General features: G+C 42.6%; 1 protein-coding gene across 1 annotated transcript in view; it reads left to right on the top strand.

The window, feature by feature from the left end:
- LOC102839681 (maltase-glucoamylase, intestinal-like) overlaps window positions 1-16,790 on the top strand; it is a 152,074-nt gene extending 135,284 nt beyond the window's left edge. Inside the window, exons 36-44 of the mRNA XM_006861260.1 lie at window positions 57-173; window positions 1,081-1,229; window positions 1,319-1,403; window positions 1,987-2,043; window positions 3,168-3,292; window positions 5,245-5,333; window positions 11,411-11,460; window positions 13,973-14,146; window positions 16,701-16,790. Of these exons, the coding sequence (XP_006861322.1) occupies window positions 57-173; window positions 1,081-1,229; window positions 1,319-1,403; window positions 1,987-2,043; window positions 3,168-3,292; window positions 5,245-5,333; window positions 11,411-11,460; window positions 13,973-14,146; window positions 16,701-16,790 (936 nt within the window). The remainder of the gene's footprint in view (window positions 1-56; window positions 174-1,080; window positions 1,230-1,318; window positions 1,404-1,986; window positions 2,044-3,167; window positions 3,293-5,244; window positions 5,334-11,410; window positions 11,461-13,972; window positions 14,147-16,700) is intronic.
- Window positions 16,791-17,168: the final 378 nt, after the last annotated feature.

Genomic DNA, 17,168 nt, shown 5'->3' on the forward strand with positions numbered 1-17,168 from the left:
CAGGTACCAGCAGCCCACATGAGCCCAATCTCATGCCTCATGTTGCACCTTCTCAGACAGGAGCGGATATCTGCGGGTTCTCTGGAAATGCAGAATACGAGATGTGTATCCGCTGGATGCAGCTGGGGGCTTTCTACCCCTTCTCTCGGAACCACAACACCATGGGGACCAGGGTGAGACAGCTGTTCACAGCCCCAAATCACCACTTCTGCCTCAATACACACTGTGTTGCAGAGCAGTTTGGGGATTGCAGAAGAATTGGGTTCCGAGTACAGAGGGCTCCCCTCCATCACCCCTGCCACACAGGGGGTCCGTTTGTTACAACTAAAGAACTGAAGTGGATCCACTCTCATTAGCTAGGGCCCACACTTTGGGCATTGTACAGTTCTGTGGGTTTTGGCAAACCTCCCATAACTACCATGATGACATCCCTCCTCAGGAGCATCATGCTTATTCCCAGAGAAAAAGTTTAAATCATCAGAACTTCTGTTTTGTGGAAAACCGAAAGAACTCTGAACTGTAGAAACCAAAAGTGAAACACACCGACATCAAGTCCATTTCATCTCACAGCGACTAGGCTGGGATCTTGAGCGGAGCAGATAGCTTCATCTTTTAGCTGGTGGGTTTGAACTGAGGACCTTGAAGTTATCAGACCAAGGCCTAACCCACATCACCACCTGAACCTTAGAGTTACCGACAATTCTTAAAATGCTTTTCCATTCTCATGATGGGACGATACCAAGGAGAAAGAAATAGGCCTATGTAGAAGAAGCCTTATTTCCGTTTAAAAATACGTAATTTGCATTTTGCTCAAACCCACCCAAGATGGTTGTGCTGCCTGGAGTCTTGTCTCCACAGACTAGCAGGGTCAATGTTAGACCTGAACAGGGCCACAGGAACTGGCGACAGAGAGGAGGAAGCAGAAAGTCTAGTTTGTAAGCAGGTGGGGTGGGGGATGCTGGGCTACGTGTGAAGGCAGGTGTGAGGTATAGCCCACAGATGGGGTATGTGTCAGCTGGCTCTTGTCAACACCATAGAAGGAAATGTTGAGTCCTGTGAAGATCCTCCTTTCTCCTTTAGAGACAAGACCCTGTGTCCTGGAATGCCACCTTTGAGGACATCTCCAGGAGTGTCCTGCAGACCAGATACACCCTGCTGCCGTACCTCTACACCCTGATGCACAAAGCCCATGCTGAGGGCAGCACTGTGGTCCGACCTCTTTTCTATGAGTAAGTCTTGCCTCTTGCCACACAGCAGGGCTGGGTGTGTGTGATAACTCTCCACAACAGGGGTAACTATTTCTCATGCATCCTTGAAGGTTTACAGAAGACAAGCAGACCTGGGACATTGACAATCAGTTCATGCTGGGTCCTGGCATCCTGATCAGCCCTGTGCTGACGAGTGTGAGTTTCTGTCAGTCACCAGACACCCTCCAATGTCATCATTGAAAGTACATGAAGAGAACCCTAAAGGTCACCTTGCCCATCTCCCAGTTGGTGCTGTTGGCTGTTGAGTTGATTTCAGTTGCTGGTGACCCCATGTGTGACAGAGTAGAACTGAGCTTCACACGGTTTCCTTGGCTGTCATCTTTAATAAAAGTTGTTTTCTAGGCCTTCTTTCCTTGTCAGCACAGGTGGGTTTGAACTGCCAACCTTTAGGTTAGCAGGAGATGGGTTACCACTTAAAGACCTATCCAGCTCCCTACTGCCAGACAAATCCTGTCTGGGGCCTCTGAAGGAGGTTTTCAGTAGTGAAATCTTCATGACTACATGATGAGTTTTATCACCTCATGCCCTTATAATATTTGATTAAAAAAAAAAAATTACCTTTGTGGGTGTTTGAAAAAGTGTTCCCTAGGACTTTAAAAAAGAAAAGATCTCAAGGTCTTGAAATCAGTAATAAAATTCCCATTTTGATCTCAATTTTCCTGAAAAAGCTTATAAAATTAAATGATTTCCTTAATGGCACGTGGGTCTTATGTTCCAGGGCACGACTGCTATCTCTGCTTACTTCCCCAGAGCCCGTTGGTACGACTATAGCACGGTAAGAGCTCACTTCTCGTTTTGTGCCGAGAGAAGCTAGTTTGTTTTTTTTTATAATTTTACAGAGCAGAACACTTTTCCATTCACCAATCGACACTTGTTTTATTTGATCTCATTGATGGCAATCCCCTCAAAGTAACACCACCTATCCCACCTCCTCCCTGCGCTTCCTGTTTTCCATTTCTCCTTCTTTCCTAATTCATTGAGTAAAAACCACCCATTTATTCTCAAATGGTGGTTATTCTAAGATATGGTTACCTTCCTAGTGTGATTGCTCTCCTTATCTATTGCTTATCTATTGCTTGGCTGAAAACTGAGCCATGCGTGAGTTCACTTCCAGACCTGAAGGGTGTTCAAGGGCCAGAGTCTCAGGGATTGACAAAGACAGTGTTCTACATCCTACACCGGTGAGTAGCAACTGGGATCTTAAAGCTTATGGCAGACATCAAGGTACAATTATCGCCCTCTCCTTGTCTGGAAGAAACAAGAGTGATAAAAACTGAAGACACATGGAAGCAATGAGTCCAGTTTATTAATGGGTCACGTGAACATCAGTCTCCAGGGCTCTGAGACCAACAGAACTAGATGGTGCCTAGCTACCATTATCAACGTCACATGAGAAGGTCCTGGATAGAGTGGGAGAGAATGTGGAGAAAAAGTCAAAAATCATAAAAAAAACAACAACCCAGATTTATTGGTTGTATAGAGACAGTGGAAGAAGTTGGTTCTTGAAGGCAAAAGAGATGGATAGATTTCCTGACTTCTTGACTCCCAGATCCACTGTCCAAATCTTTCAGCCATGTCAGGTTTCTTTACATGAAAGTTCACATAAAAGGGTAAAATGATAAAACCTGAACATCCAATTCACATTGGGCCTTCTCCTCTCCTCCCCTATCTCCTAGGAGCCCCTTTGGAAAGAAGGCTGTCTTGCTTCTTCATTGAACACAAATGACTGGGCTCCAGAGACTCTTGCAAAGCCAACAATCAGGCTCTGTCCTTAGGCATGCAGAGTTCTGCTCATGTTCTTTCCAATATGCACCCTGTAAAGGAAGGACTTGCAATAAAGCACACATTCATTTCTTCTACTTACCTGTCTCCACTCTTTCCCAATGTTCTCCCTTCCAGCAACGTGGTGAGGAATCGGTTGGTAGGTGGAAGCTCCTGAATGCTCCCCTGGACCACATCAACCTTCATGTCCGAGGAGGCTACATCCTACCCTGGCAGGACCCTGCCATGAACACTAACTACAGGTGAGGACAACTAGGTGCTGTCCAGTTGATTCCACATCACAGCAATTCCTTGGGTGGTGATGATGGTTAACACACTCAGCTGCTAGTGAAAGACTGAAAGTTCAAGTTCATCCAGGGGTGCCTTGAAAGGAAGGTCTGGTGATCTACAAAAAAAAAAAAAAAAAAGTTAGTCATTGAGAACACTATGGAGCTCAGTTCTGCTCTGACACACATGGGATGGCCATGAACTGGGAACAACGCAATAGTAGCTGGTATAGGTGAGAAGATTTGACCTTACAGGTGGCTCCATCTCACCTTCGCCAGGGTTATGTGAGTATAAACCAAATTATGGAGTGACTCAATGGCTTTATCCCGAGTGAGAACCTTCTGATTTGGGTTTGGGTGGGAGGATGAGTTCCTGTCTTGGAGAGATCTTTATGTGTAGGGCTGTGACAACAGCTGGGACAAAACGTTTTCTTAGAAGAGCATCATGCATCTTTTTCCAGACTAGTAAGAAGGGAAGGCCTTCCATGAGATGGACTGACGCAGTGGCTACACCAATGGGCAAAAGGAGCAATGATTGTGAGGGTAGTGCAGGAGTGGACAGCATTTCCTTCTGTTATACACAGGGTTGCTATGAGTTGGAATTGATTTGATGGCATCTAACAACAACATTAATGATAAAAACAATGGGATTCTTTTGAAACAAACAGCTGAGACAAGTCTGACAATCTGTGTCAACCAAAAAGTGTCTGTTGGTTGCCACAGGTTGCTGCATGACCAATTCAGCTCAAGGCAAAGGCGCACAAGGACAAAGAAATGTGTTGTGATTATCAATCTGTTGGCTTGGCCACTCTATCCAAGGCACAGTAAAGATGGCTTGGAAAGTCAACACATGCACACACGTTGAGAGTCTTGATGAGGTTCTTCTTGGGGATTTAATGCTCATTTCCAGGTCTATGTTTATCAACCCCCAAATGGCACACACACACACACACACACACACACACACCACATGTAATAGAACAGTAAGCAGAACATGCCGTGCCAAGAGGGAGACACACAAAAAGAAGAATGACAATTCAAAAGGAATGGGGGTGTGAAGCCTGGTTCATAGCAGAGAGGACTTGGAGCCAGGTCTGACATCATGGTTGGAATTTGAATGTGTGAGGATGGGGGAGAGAGATCCTGGAATGATTAATGCACTGAAGTGACTAAGGACTTGAGTTAAGAGAAGAGTAAGTTATTCAGTTCAAGGAGTCCTACTGGTACAGCAGATTAAACATTGGACTGCCAATCCAAAAGTCCGTGATTGCAAGCCTCCAGATGCTTTGTGGGAGAGAGGTGAGGCTGTCTGCTACCATAAAGACTGACGACCTTGGGCATCCTATGGGGCAGTTCTGCTCTGTTCCATACAGTCGCTATGAATAGGCATAGATGCAATGGCAGTGGGTCACTGAGACTCATTGGGTCCACCTGGAGCATGGATAAGAAAAGGGGTAAAATAGCCGAGGTCATGAAGGTTGGGATGAGGTCCTGGAGGGGGGCCAATGACAGACTAAAGATTCTGGATTGACTTCTATAGTAACCCAGCAGCAAACAAAAGGTCTTCTTCCTAAGGAACTTATATTACATCATGCTGCACTGTGATGTGTTTCTGAGGGAGCTTCCAAAAAACCTTATGGAACTAGTCCAGTATATTCTCATTCCATTTTCCTATGAACTTTTAAAGCCCCCTCATATATGTAAATATGTGTCCTTGCTTTTTGAAAGGTGGAATTGTGCCAAATGCATCATTAAATTTGAACTTTTTTTCATTAACATCTAAGAATCTTAGATTTGATTGTATTTTGCCTGTTTGTAGAACTTTGCATGTCTATTTAACTCATTGCCATAAAAAAAGGAATAAGTAATGTCCTGTACTCTTATAGCCTATAATATAGAGAAAAATAACTTTCCTTTTTTTCTGACAGTCGAAAAAAATTCATGGGGTTGACTGTTGCCTTGGACAGCGAAGGGAAAGCTCATGGCCAGATGTTCTGGGATGATGGAGAAAGCATTGGTAAGTTCTGGAAAACATTCTGGATTCTCTGTACTTCAGCCAGGCAATCACAGCACAGAGCCTCAGCACACAACTCCACCTCTCGTCTGTCAACCTGTTGTACTGTGCTGGCTATTGTGCTGCTGTGATGCTGGAAGCGAGCCACCAATATTTCAAATACCAGCAGGGTCACCTGTGGTGGTCAGGTTTCAGCTGAGATTCGAGACCAAGTCACATGAGGAAGAAGAGGCAAACCACTTCTGAATAGCTATCCACTGAAAGCCTTATGAATAACAGGGACATTATCATATATGGTGTAGGAAGATGAGCCTCCCAGGAAGGCATTCAAAATAAGACTGAGGAAGAGCTGCCTTCTCAAAGTACAGCTGACCATAATGATGAGAACAGAGTAAAGCTTTCGGTTCTTCCATTTATTGATGGGACAGCAACTCAAAATGGGAAGAAAGAGCTGCAAACATCCATTACTAACTGGAACATTGAATGTACAAAGTATGGATCTAGGAAAATTGGAAGCTTTCAAAAATTAAATGGATTGCATAAAGAGAGATATTATAGGCATTAGTGAGTTGAAATGGATTAGTCTTGGCCATTTTGAATCAGACAGTCATATGGTTAACTAAGCTGGAAACGTAAAATTGAAGAGGAATGGTTCATATTCATTGTCAGAAAGAATATTTCAAGATCTATCTTGAATTCAATTATGTCTGTGATGGTATAATATGCAGTGGTTACGAATCAGGCTGCTAACATCAAGGTCAGCAGTTTGAAACTACCTGTTGTTCCGCAGGAGAAAGATAAGGCTTTCGTCTCCCGTAAAGATTTACAGTCTTGGAAATCCTGTACAGGGTCGCTATGAGTTGGAACTGACTCCACGGCACACCACCACCACCACCACCACCACAATAAAGACAGATTATTTAAAGTACCATGGACTGCCAGAATTAAAAACAAACCTGTCTTGAAAGAAGTACAGCCAGAATGGTCCTTGTAAATCAAGATGACAAGACTTCATCTCTCAAACTTTGGACGTGTTAGCATGAGTGGTCAGTCCCTGGAGAAGACCATCATACTCGGTAAAGTAGAAGCTCAACAAAAAAGAGGAAGATCCCAAACAAGGACTGACTCAGAGATCGTAGCAATGGCTTAAATGTAACATCCACTGTGAGGATGGCACAGAACATGACTCTGTTTCATTCCGTTGTGCATGGGATCACTGTGAGTTGTAACTGACTTGATGGAACCTAACAACAACAAGGAAGACCAGTTCATATGACTATTATTCAAATTTTCACTCCAATCACTAGAAAGAAGGGGAGGCAGACCACTTCTGTATGGTTAACTACTGAAAGCCTTATAAATAGCAGAACAACATTATCAGATATTATTCTAAACCAGTAATGATGAAACTGAAGAATTATATCAACTTCTTCAGTATGCAATTGATTAAATACGCAATTAAGATGCATTAATAATTTCTGGTGATTGAAATATGACATCTGTAAACAAAAAAGAAGGATCGGTAGTTGGAAAACATGCCCTTGGTGATAGAAACGGTGTAGGTAGCATAATAGACTTTTGCAACACCAATGGCTTGTTGTTGTTGTTGTCAGGTGCCATCGAGTCGGAACCGACTCATAGCGACCCCATGCACAGCAGAACGAAACAATGCTCGATCCTGGGCCAACCTCACCACCGCTGCCACCCCCGAGTCCAATGGCTTATTCACTGCAAATGCCTTCTTTAAACAACATAAAAGGAGACTACACACATGGACCTCACCAGATGGAATACTCAGGTATCAAATTCAATACATCTGTGGAAGAGATGGTAGAGAACCTCAATGTATCATCAACCAAAACAAAGCTGGGGCCACCTGCAGAACAGACCATTGATTGTGCACATGCAAGTTCTGACTGAAGTTGAAGAAAATTAAAATAAGACGAGAGCCAAATAGAACTTGAATATATCCCATCTGAATTGAGATACCATCTTATGAGCAGATTTGGCACATTAAACACCAGTGACCAAAGACCAGAAAAGTATTGGCATGACATCAAGAACATCATAGAAGAAGAAAGCAAAAGGTTGTTGAAAAGACAGGAAAGAAAGAAAGAACCAAAGTGAGTGTAAGAAGGGTCTGAAATTTGTTCTTGGTTGTAGAGGAGCTATAGCAACTGGAAGTGAACAGAAAGTGAACTTCAAACTTAACAGAAAATTTCAAACGGCAGTTTGAAATGACAAAGCGAAGTATTATAATGATATGTGCAAAGACCTGGAATTAGAAAACCAAAAGAGATAGTGCTCAACATTCCTCACTTTGAATGAATTGAAGAAAAAAGTCAAGCCTTGGGTTGTAATATTGAGTGAATCCTAGTGTATCACTGTAGGATAAGCAGTAGACTATTAAACACAAGGGCAGTAGTTCAAACCCACCATCACTTCTCAGAAACCCTATACAGGGTGGCTATGAGTTGGAATCAACTCGACAGCATTTAAAAACAACAATGGGCAAAATAAAAAAGAAGATGGAAGGAATACACAGAGTCAATGTACCAAAAAGAACTGGTCAATTCTCAGCCATTGATAGAGTTAGTATGTGATCGAGAACTGATGGTGCTGTACTGAAGTCACTGTGAAAAACAAGACTCCAGAAATTGATGGAATACAAATTGAAATATTCCAACAAACTGATACAGCACTGGAGACACACTCCTGCATGCCCCAAAATTTGTAAGACAGCTACCTGGTATAGCAATTGGATTTGTTCCATATTTGTGCCCATTCCAAAGAGAGGTGACCCAACAGAATGCAATATCATCAAACAATGTCATTAATATCACATGCAAGCAAAATTTTGCTGAAGATCATTCAAAAACAATTGCAGCAGTACATTGACAGGCAACTGCCAGAAATTTAAGCTGGATTCAGAAGACATGGGACTAAGGATACCATTGATAACAGCAGAGAATAAGAGGAAGGTGTTTCCTTGTGATTTATTCACTATGCAAAGGGTTTCAACTGTGTGGACATCAGAAAACTGTGGATAACATTTCAAAGAATGGGTACTTCAGAACACTTACCTGTGCTCATGAGGAACCTGTGCATGGACCAAGAGGCAGTCATTAAACAGAACAAGGGAACACTGAATAGTTTAAAATTAGGAAAGGTGTGCACTGGGGTTGTAGCCTTTCACTATACTTATTCAATCTGTATCTTGAGCAAATAATCTGGGAAGCTGGATTATTTGAAGGAGAAAATTGCATCAGGGTTGTAGGGAGACTCATTAACAATCTGCAATATACAGATGATACAACCTTGTATGCTGGAAGCTAAGAGGACTTAAAATGCTTTTTAATTTTTATTTTTTAAGTTTTATTGAGTGGTAGTTTACATGAGAGAACATCAGCTTTACATTCATCCTATCATATTTTGTTTCATTGCAATGATTGCAGTCCTCCCCATGCACCATGAAACAATCAAAGGGTACAGCCCACAACCCTGCCCCTCAATCGTCAGCACACAGCCCCTCTCCCTCTCTGAGTCCAGAGTCCCCAGCCACTCCATCTCTCCACATCATCATTTCTGCCTGCATCTCTGGCATCACTGCTTCTCTGGATAGTGTCCCGCTCTCCGCTCTTCTCCCTTGATGGGCCCAGGGTCCTCTGCTCCTGGACTGCAAAATCGACCATTCCCCTCCTTTTGTTACAAAACACCTACCTTTACATTTGCAACACTCACAGTCAGTCTGGCTGGTGAATACTTTTGTATGGGTTGCACCTCAGTGTAACAAAAACAAAAATCCTCACAATTTGATCAATGAAGAGCATTATGGTAAAGGGGAAAATGTTGACATCGTCAAAGACTTCATTTTACTTAGATCCACAATCAGCATTCATGGAAGCAGCAGTCAAGAAATCAAATGATGCATTATTGCATTAGGCAAGTCGGTTGCAAAAGACTTTTTTAGTGTTCAAGAGCAAAGATGTCAGTTTGAGGACTAAGGTTTGCTTGACCCAAGCCATGATGTTTTCAGTCACATCATATGCCTGTGAATGCTGGACAATGAGTAGGGAAGACTGTAGAAGAATCGATGCATTTGAGTTATGTTGTTGGAAAAGAATATTGAAAGCATCATGGACTGCCAAAATAACAAACAAAGTGCATCGGGAGCTCCTTAGAAGCCAGGATGGTGGGACTTTGCCTGTAGTACGCTGGGCATGTTCTCAGGAGGGACCTTCAGTAGCAATGCCTTTAAAGCATTCTGGTTTCATTTCCTTCATTATAGAGACAGCATATTTTCATTTCATTTTATATTTTATTATTACAAATTTCCTTTAAATGTTATCCACTTTAAGTCAAATTCAAAAGTTTCAGGTTCAAAATTAAAATAATTCTGAATGCAAGTGGTCACAGTTTTTCTGAAACCTGCCACTATTAGTGGAAATGTTGCTGCGGTTGTTGTGAAGTGCTGTCAAGTTGATTCTGACCCATAGTGACCCTGTATAGGGTTTCCAAGAGTAGCTGGTGAGCTTGAACTGCCAACCTTGCAGTTTAAACGGCTTTGCAGTCTGGCGCCTTAACCCACAGTGCCACACCAGGACTCAACATCAAGTCAGTTCTGGCTCATAGTGGCCTTATGTCAATAGAATGAAACAGCACTTGGTTCAGTGCCATCCTCACAGTCTTGCTACAATTGAGCCTGTTAGTGCAGCCACTGTGATGAATTAGTGGAGACAGGAGCCATAAAAGCATTCGTTATATGTGCATCACATGCAGTACAGGGCACCAGTAAAATTTGCATTTCAGATAAACAACAGACAAAAATAGCATAAGTATACCCCATCCAAAATTTGAGGTACTTTAACTGGAAATCCTATCCAAGTCTTATTCATTGTTAATCATTTGTGTGGAACTGTAGGGTAATGCACTGGATCGCAAGGCTGGCTTGAACCACAAGGTCGATGGTTCAAACTCACCAGCAGCTCCTTGGAAACCCTATACAGGGTCATCATGTGTTGGAACCGACTCAATGGCACTTAACAACAACAATCATATGGGTGGCACTGTAGGATAAGAACTGGACTGCTAACCACAAAGTTGGGGGTTCAAACCCACCAGCTTCTGCTCAGAAACCCTATACTGGCTCTCTGCGAGTCAGAATCAACTCAAGGGCACTTAACAACAACAATCATATTCTAAATCATTAAACTGGCCATCCTATTTTAATAGAATAACAAATTTTCTTATGAGAACATAAATTATTTTTATCATTAATTATACTTAATCTGATATTGTTGTTGTTAGGTGCCCTTGAGTCGGTTCCAACGCATAGTGACTCTGTGTATTGTACAGGGTTTCTGAGACATTAAATGTTCATGAAAGCAGAAAGCTTCCTCTTTCTCCCATGGAGCAGATGGCAGGCTCGAACTGCAGATCTTGAGATTCGCAGTCCAGTGTTTACCACATGAAGCTACCATGTTTCCAATCTGATATTAAATGTACATATTTTACATTAATTCCCAAAATTTTATTATTTGCATATGATTGATAATAGTTTTATTCCATATTTTCATTTTAAAAAAGCATTTTAAAGATAAAAAGTTAAATGCTTAAATTTTCATAGTCTTGAAAACGTACTGCACACTTAATCTGTTAATCCTTCATTTCCCCTTAGCACAATGTCAGAAAGATGTCTAGATTCTATTACACATTCTTTACAAACTCTGTTATGAGGACTGCAATTGAATGAGGGGATATACCACAACTTACCTGTTGATAAGTTCTGTCTGTAAAGATTGTTTTTTGGAAGTCTTGACCTTCATCTCAAAAGATTCTTCCAACATATAAGGGAATTGTGGGAAAATGAAGCTAAAAGACAATGGAATTTCCCCCTCCCCCAAAGTCATTGAAGCCCCCTCATACTTAACCCTTGGTGGGATGTTCCCCCAGCTACTACCTGTAGTGACCCTCAGATTGGTGATGGGTATGCTGGGCTGTCACTGATGGTGCGGATTATTCTGACTCAACAAACTGATGCAGTGAATAAGCTCTAGTCCTTCTCTTTTTCTTGACTGCAGATTCCTATGAAAATGGAAAGTATTTTTTGGCAAATTTTACAGCATCTCAGGTAAGACCACTTCATTGAATTCTTAGAAATCATTTCCCACTGAGCTACAGACTGTTGTTCTTGTTAGATGCTGTTGGGTCAATTCTGACTGATAGCAACCCAGTGTGACAGAGGAGAACTACCACATAGAATGTCCTAAGTTAGTTCTTTATTGGAACAGATTTCCAGGTCTGTCTCTCATGGAACCTCTGGGTAGGTGTGAACTGCCAACTTTTCCTTTAGTAATCAAATGCTTAACCATTGTTCCACAGGCTTCCTCAGCTACAGATTTCAAACCAAGTCTGTTGCTATCAAGTGCATTCCTACTCACAGTGATCCTATAGGGACAGAATAGACCTGCCTCACAGGGTTTCTGTAAACCTTACAGAAACAAATGGCCTCATCTTTCTACAGCAGAATAGTGGCTGATGGGTTCCAATTGCCAGTCTTGTGGTTAGCAGCCTAGTGCTTAACCCACTATGTCACCAGAGATCCTTCAATTAACTGTATAAATAACTCACATCTTAATAGGAGCCTCCCTTATTTTTAGGGGATCCCTAGTGGTACCATGGTTAAAGCACTTGGCTGCTACCCAAAAGGTAGTGGTTTGAACCTACCAGCTGTTCTTCAGGAGAAAGGCATAGCTGTCTGGTCATCTTCTAGGGTCTCTATGAGGAGGAATCTACTTGACAGCAGTGGATTGCTTGGTGGGTTGAATCCTACCTTTACTATTATAATTCAGATTGGTTGACAGTAAAATAGGTGTTGTGTGTGATGTGCAGCATTATTGTGCAATAGGTAGCTGATACAGTAGCTAACCCTTAGAATTCTATTAGCCAGAAAATATGGAACGCCTCAGCATTATGTCGCTCCCAGGTGTTTTGGAATTCCACATCCATCCTGTGTCTTTCCTACATGGACTTTCCCTTCTCAGAACACCTAGAACACACGTTCCCTAGGAGTGTCATTTGGGCCCTAATCAGGTGCCACCTGATGATGAACCACCCAGTATTTCAACCCTTGTGTGTTACTGTGGGTTAATGCATCAGACTGCAAAGTCGTGTGAACTGCAATGTCAGTGGTTCAAGCTCACCAGCTGCTCCTTGGAAACCCTATATAGGGTCACTATGGGTAGGAGTCAATGGCACTTAACAACAGCAACTGATACTTATGGGAACGTGGCAGATCCATCTGATAAGCACTGGACTGTGAACCACAATGGCTGCGGTTCAAGCCTGCCAGCCACTCTGCAGGATGAAGATGAGACTTCTGCTCTCACAAAGACTTAAAGCCTCAGAAACTCTATACGGGGTAGCTAGGAGTCAGAACGGACTTGAAAGCACTTAACAACAATCACATTAATACTTAAGGAACACTGGTGGTGCTGTAGGATAAGCAGTGGACTGTTAACTGCAAGGTCAGCTGTTCAAACTCACCAGTCACTCCATAAAGATTTACAGCCTTGGGGTCACTAGGAGTCAGAATGAACTCTGTGCCAGTGGGCAGTGGATGGGTTTAGTTACTGATTCTGGAGTAGATCTGGTGGTGCACTGGATGAAGACTTGGCTGCTAATCAAGGTTGGCTTTTGGAATCCACCACCTTCTCAAAGATGGGGCAGTGTGTTCGGTAAAGATCACAGTCTTAGGAACCCTATGAGGCAGTTTTACTCTTTCCTATAGGGTTGCTGTGACCTGGAATCAGTGCTATAAGAAGGAGTTTGGGGTCTGGGTCGCAATTTCAGCATTTCATGGTTTCGACAAGTTCCTACATTTGTTGCAGACTGTCTTGAGTTGAGGACAGCTTTGTGTCACCTGCATGAAGTTACACGGTGCTATGCATGTTTCAAACACTGTGCAATTCATCCAATGCAGCTCCCAGATCCTCCGTTGCCTCATTTGTCAAAGAGGATGATGATATCTGCTTTTCAAAACCCCACTAAGGATTAGCAATGGCATAGGTAAAGTGATTTTCATAAGGCTTAGTCATACACCTATTTTTTTCGTCATCAAATTTATTGAAGCCATACTCTGGAGGTATGTCTTCATGAAGAATTTCTTCTCCCATTGTCACTGAGTCGAATGCAAGTCATAATGACCCCGTATAGGGTTCCGGAGGTTCTAAGTCTTTATGTAAGCAGGAAGTCTCATTTTTCTCCAGCCAAGCAACTGATGGTTGTGGATCAGCAGTCCAGTGTGTACCCTACACCACCCTAGAAGCACCAGAAAATCAGCACAGCAAAAGTATTTGCGGTTGCCTCCTTCCTTTTTTGAATGTTTTATTGTGAATTGGGTGGAAGTTTACAGAGCAGACCAGTTTCCCTTCAATTCTCCATACACAGGTCATTTTGTGTCATTGATTGCAACCTCCACCCTTGGTTTCCCAAATGGTGAATTGTTTTCTCTTGTAATAAATGTTACTGCTTTTGATTTCAAAAACAGCACTTGAGCTTGTCTATCATTTTAGAGAGAGGCACAGTCTGCTAACCAATGTATTATGTACTTTTTTCTCTCTCTCTTCAAAACTCTTTCATAGGACACCTTGCAGATCCAGACCATACACAATAACTATTTGAATGGCTTGAATACCCTGAAGGTTGGCTATATTAGGATCTGGGGGGTGAACTCTAGTTACGTCACTGAAGTCAAGGTCACGCATGACAACCAGCAATTCACGGTGACCAACTTCGTGAGTGATCCTTACAATCAGGTACATCGACATGAGTCAATTTGATGGTTTGGCAAAATTAGTGCCACTTTTATGATTGTTACCATGTTTACTTGGAACAATTGGAATATTGGAAACATTGATGGTAGGTGCAATCGAAACAGTGCCCTGAATGTGCTAGTGTCGAATCTTTGAGGTAAAACGCACAGTATTTATGGTGGTCCCATCTGTGGTCCAGAGGTCAATAACTGACATTCTGATGAGGTTCTTCCATGGGTTTACCAACTAAAGTGTGTTGTGTATTAAGGCTGGGCACCCAGGCCAACATAACAAGGCACGGTTATGTCTGCTGCAGATGCCAAAGCAAATGAAGAAATGACTCCCATCCCCACCACAACTCACCCCACAACTTGGAAACTATGGGTGGTTTCTCCTGGAAATGACTCTTATCCCTAGTCAAATTAATAGATAAGTTGTTGCTGGTAAGTGCTGTCCAGTTGGTCCAAGTCATAGCAACCAGAAGCACAATCGAACCGAATAATGCCGGGCCTTGCACCATCTTCACAAGTGTTGTTGTTTGAGCCCAATATTGCTACCACCATCATGCCAGGGGTCTTCCTCTTTCCCGTTGACCCTCCACTTTTCCAAGCATGATGTTCTTCTCCAGGGACTGATTCCTTCTGATAATAGGTCTTAAGTATGAGAGATGAAATGAGGAGATGATTGGCAGTGGTGGTGGTTGGCTGGTTGGTTATGTGCCGTGGAGTCGGTTCCGACTCATAGTGACCCTGTACAGGGTTTCCGAGGCTGTAAATCTTTATGGGAGTAGAAAGCCTTATCTTTCTCCCGCAGAACAGCTGGTAATTTTGAACTACCCGATTCATAACCAGTACGCTACCAGAGCTGCTTGATGATTGGCAGTTGTTAAGTGTCATCGAGTCAGTTCCGAGCCATAGCGACCCTGTATAGGATTTCCGAGGAGCAGCCGGTGAGCTTGAACCACTGACCTTGCAGTTCAAACGGCTTTGTAGTCTGGCACATTAGCCCACAGTGCCACACCAGGACTCTGATGATTGGCAATAATCTGTGGTAATCACCAAGTGAATGTGTTCCACCTGTGGTGTAAGGTTATCACAGCAAAATGACAAAACAAACCCTCCTAGCTGGTCAGCTATTATTTACTCTATCCGAAACCAACCAAATAGCAGCAGCAAACCAGAATTTTGGAAGATGAGTTTCCAAGGATGACCAGAGACAAAAATGAATCCCACTTCAGAACCCAAGACTGATCAAGGCTAAGGATTCACCACAGCAGGTGGTTTAGAGAACTGAAAATGGTGACTAGTTTATTTCCTGAAAGAAAGACCTGGCTTCTTGCTGGTAACTGGATTTTGGAAACTACTTTGGAAAGTCAGAAAGATTCTCTCTCTTAGTATGTCTAGTTCTTTACTACAAAGAGCTGTCCTGGACTATGGGGTTCAAAGGTGTTTTGGTGTGGCACTGTAGGGTCGCCACTGGACTGCTAACCAACCACAAGTTTGGCAGTTCAAACCCATCAGCTGCTCCTGAGAAACCCTATACAGGGTCACTATGAGTTGAAACTGACTTGAGGGCATTTAACAACTGGCTTCAAAACGACTACTTTCAAGTAATTGCTTCTACTTGAGACTGATTCAGGGAGGTTTGAACACTTGCTTTTTGGGAAATTATGTGCATAGTAAATCCCTATGGATCATATGCCATGCACTATGCTTGGTGTTTGGAACAGTTGGAACATGAAACCAGACTCCTTTAAGAAGGCTACAATGCAATGGCAGAGGAAAGTGAGTTTTGTAAACTTCCATTTTAAGCAAAACTGTGAACTATGTTAATAATGTGTTCTGATTCAATGGAGTAGAGGGGGATTCCAGCCTGGGGGCTTAGAACACAGTGTGTCTCTATCCACTTAGTTGAGTGGAATCAGCATGACCATAAAAGCCATGTTTTTAACCTCTGCTGTTCTCTTGGAGAAGAATGGATGCACCATTTTATGTTAAGGTGTAATGTGAGATGTGATTTTTTTAAAGTTTAAGACACGGCCCAGAACTCACCACCACTGCCAATCATCAACTCATTTTATCTCTCTTCTTTCCTGGCAGACACTAACTATTCAACTGACTAACCAGAATATTTTCCTGAAAAGTTTAAGTGTCGTTACTTGGATTCATGGTGGCATTGAAGGAAGCACTCCACCTTCGGAAACCACCTCTCCAATGAGCTCTCATCCATCTTCATCTACCACTTATGAGACTGCTGTCACTAGTTCTGCTAGTAGTACTAACGACCCTAGGACTAGTACTACTAGCTTTATTACAACAACAACAACACCTCCTTCCCTGACTACAACCATTACCATGAGCACTAGTACTTTTGTCCCTAATGTCACAGCCTCTTTCCCTACAAGTACTGCTAGACACAGCACTGGTGTTACTGTTTCTATTACAACACCTTCCCCAACATATTCTACAGGTGTTAGCACTACAGGTACTAATCATACTACAACCTCTCCTTTCCCTACAAGTACTACTTACGTTAGCACTGATACTGCTGCATCCAGGAGCACTGCTTCATCTCTGACAAGTACAACTGTTGCTGGTCCCAGTACGACTACGTTCATTACCCCTTTTACAAGTACCGTGAATGCTAGCACTGAAGGTACTATTTCCCATACAACTGCTCCTTTCTCTACAGCTATCACTGATACTGCCATTTCTCATACTACAGCCTCATTCCTGACAAGTACTACTGATGTTAGCACAAGTACTGCCATGCTAATGACAACTACCTTTTCTCTTGTAAGTACTACGAATACTACTCTGTCTAATACAATTACTCCTTTCTCTACAAGTAGTACTGATGCTAGCACTAATACTACTGTATCCAATACAACCACTCCATTCCTGACGAGTACTGTTGTTGGCTCTAGTACCGCTACACTTATTACACCTACTCCTTTTACAAGTACCATGAATACTAGCACGGATACTACTGTTTCCAACGCAACTACTCCTTTCCCTATAGGTAC

This window comes from Chrysochloris asiatica, unplaced genomic scaffold (assembly GCF_000296735.1).
Source record: "Chrysochloris asiatica unplaced genomic scaffold, ChrAsi1.0 scaffold00041, whole genome shotgun sequence".
Lineage (NCBI taxonomy): Eukaryota > Metazoa > Chordata > Mammalia > Afrosoricida > Chrysochloridae > Chrysochloris > Chrysochloris asiatica.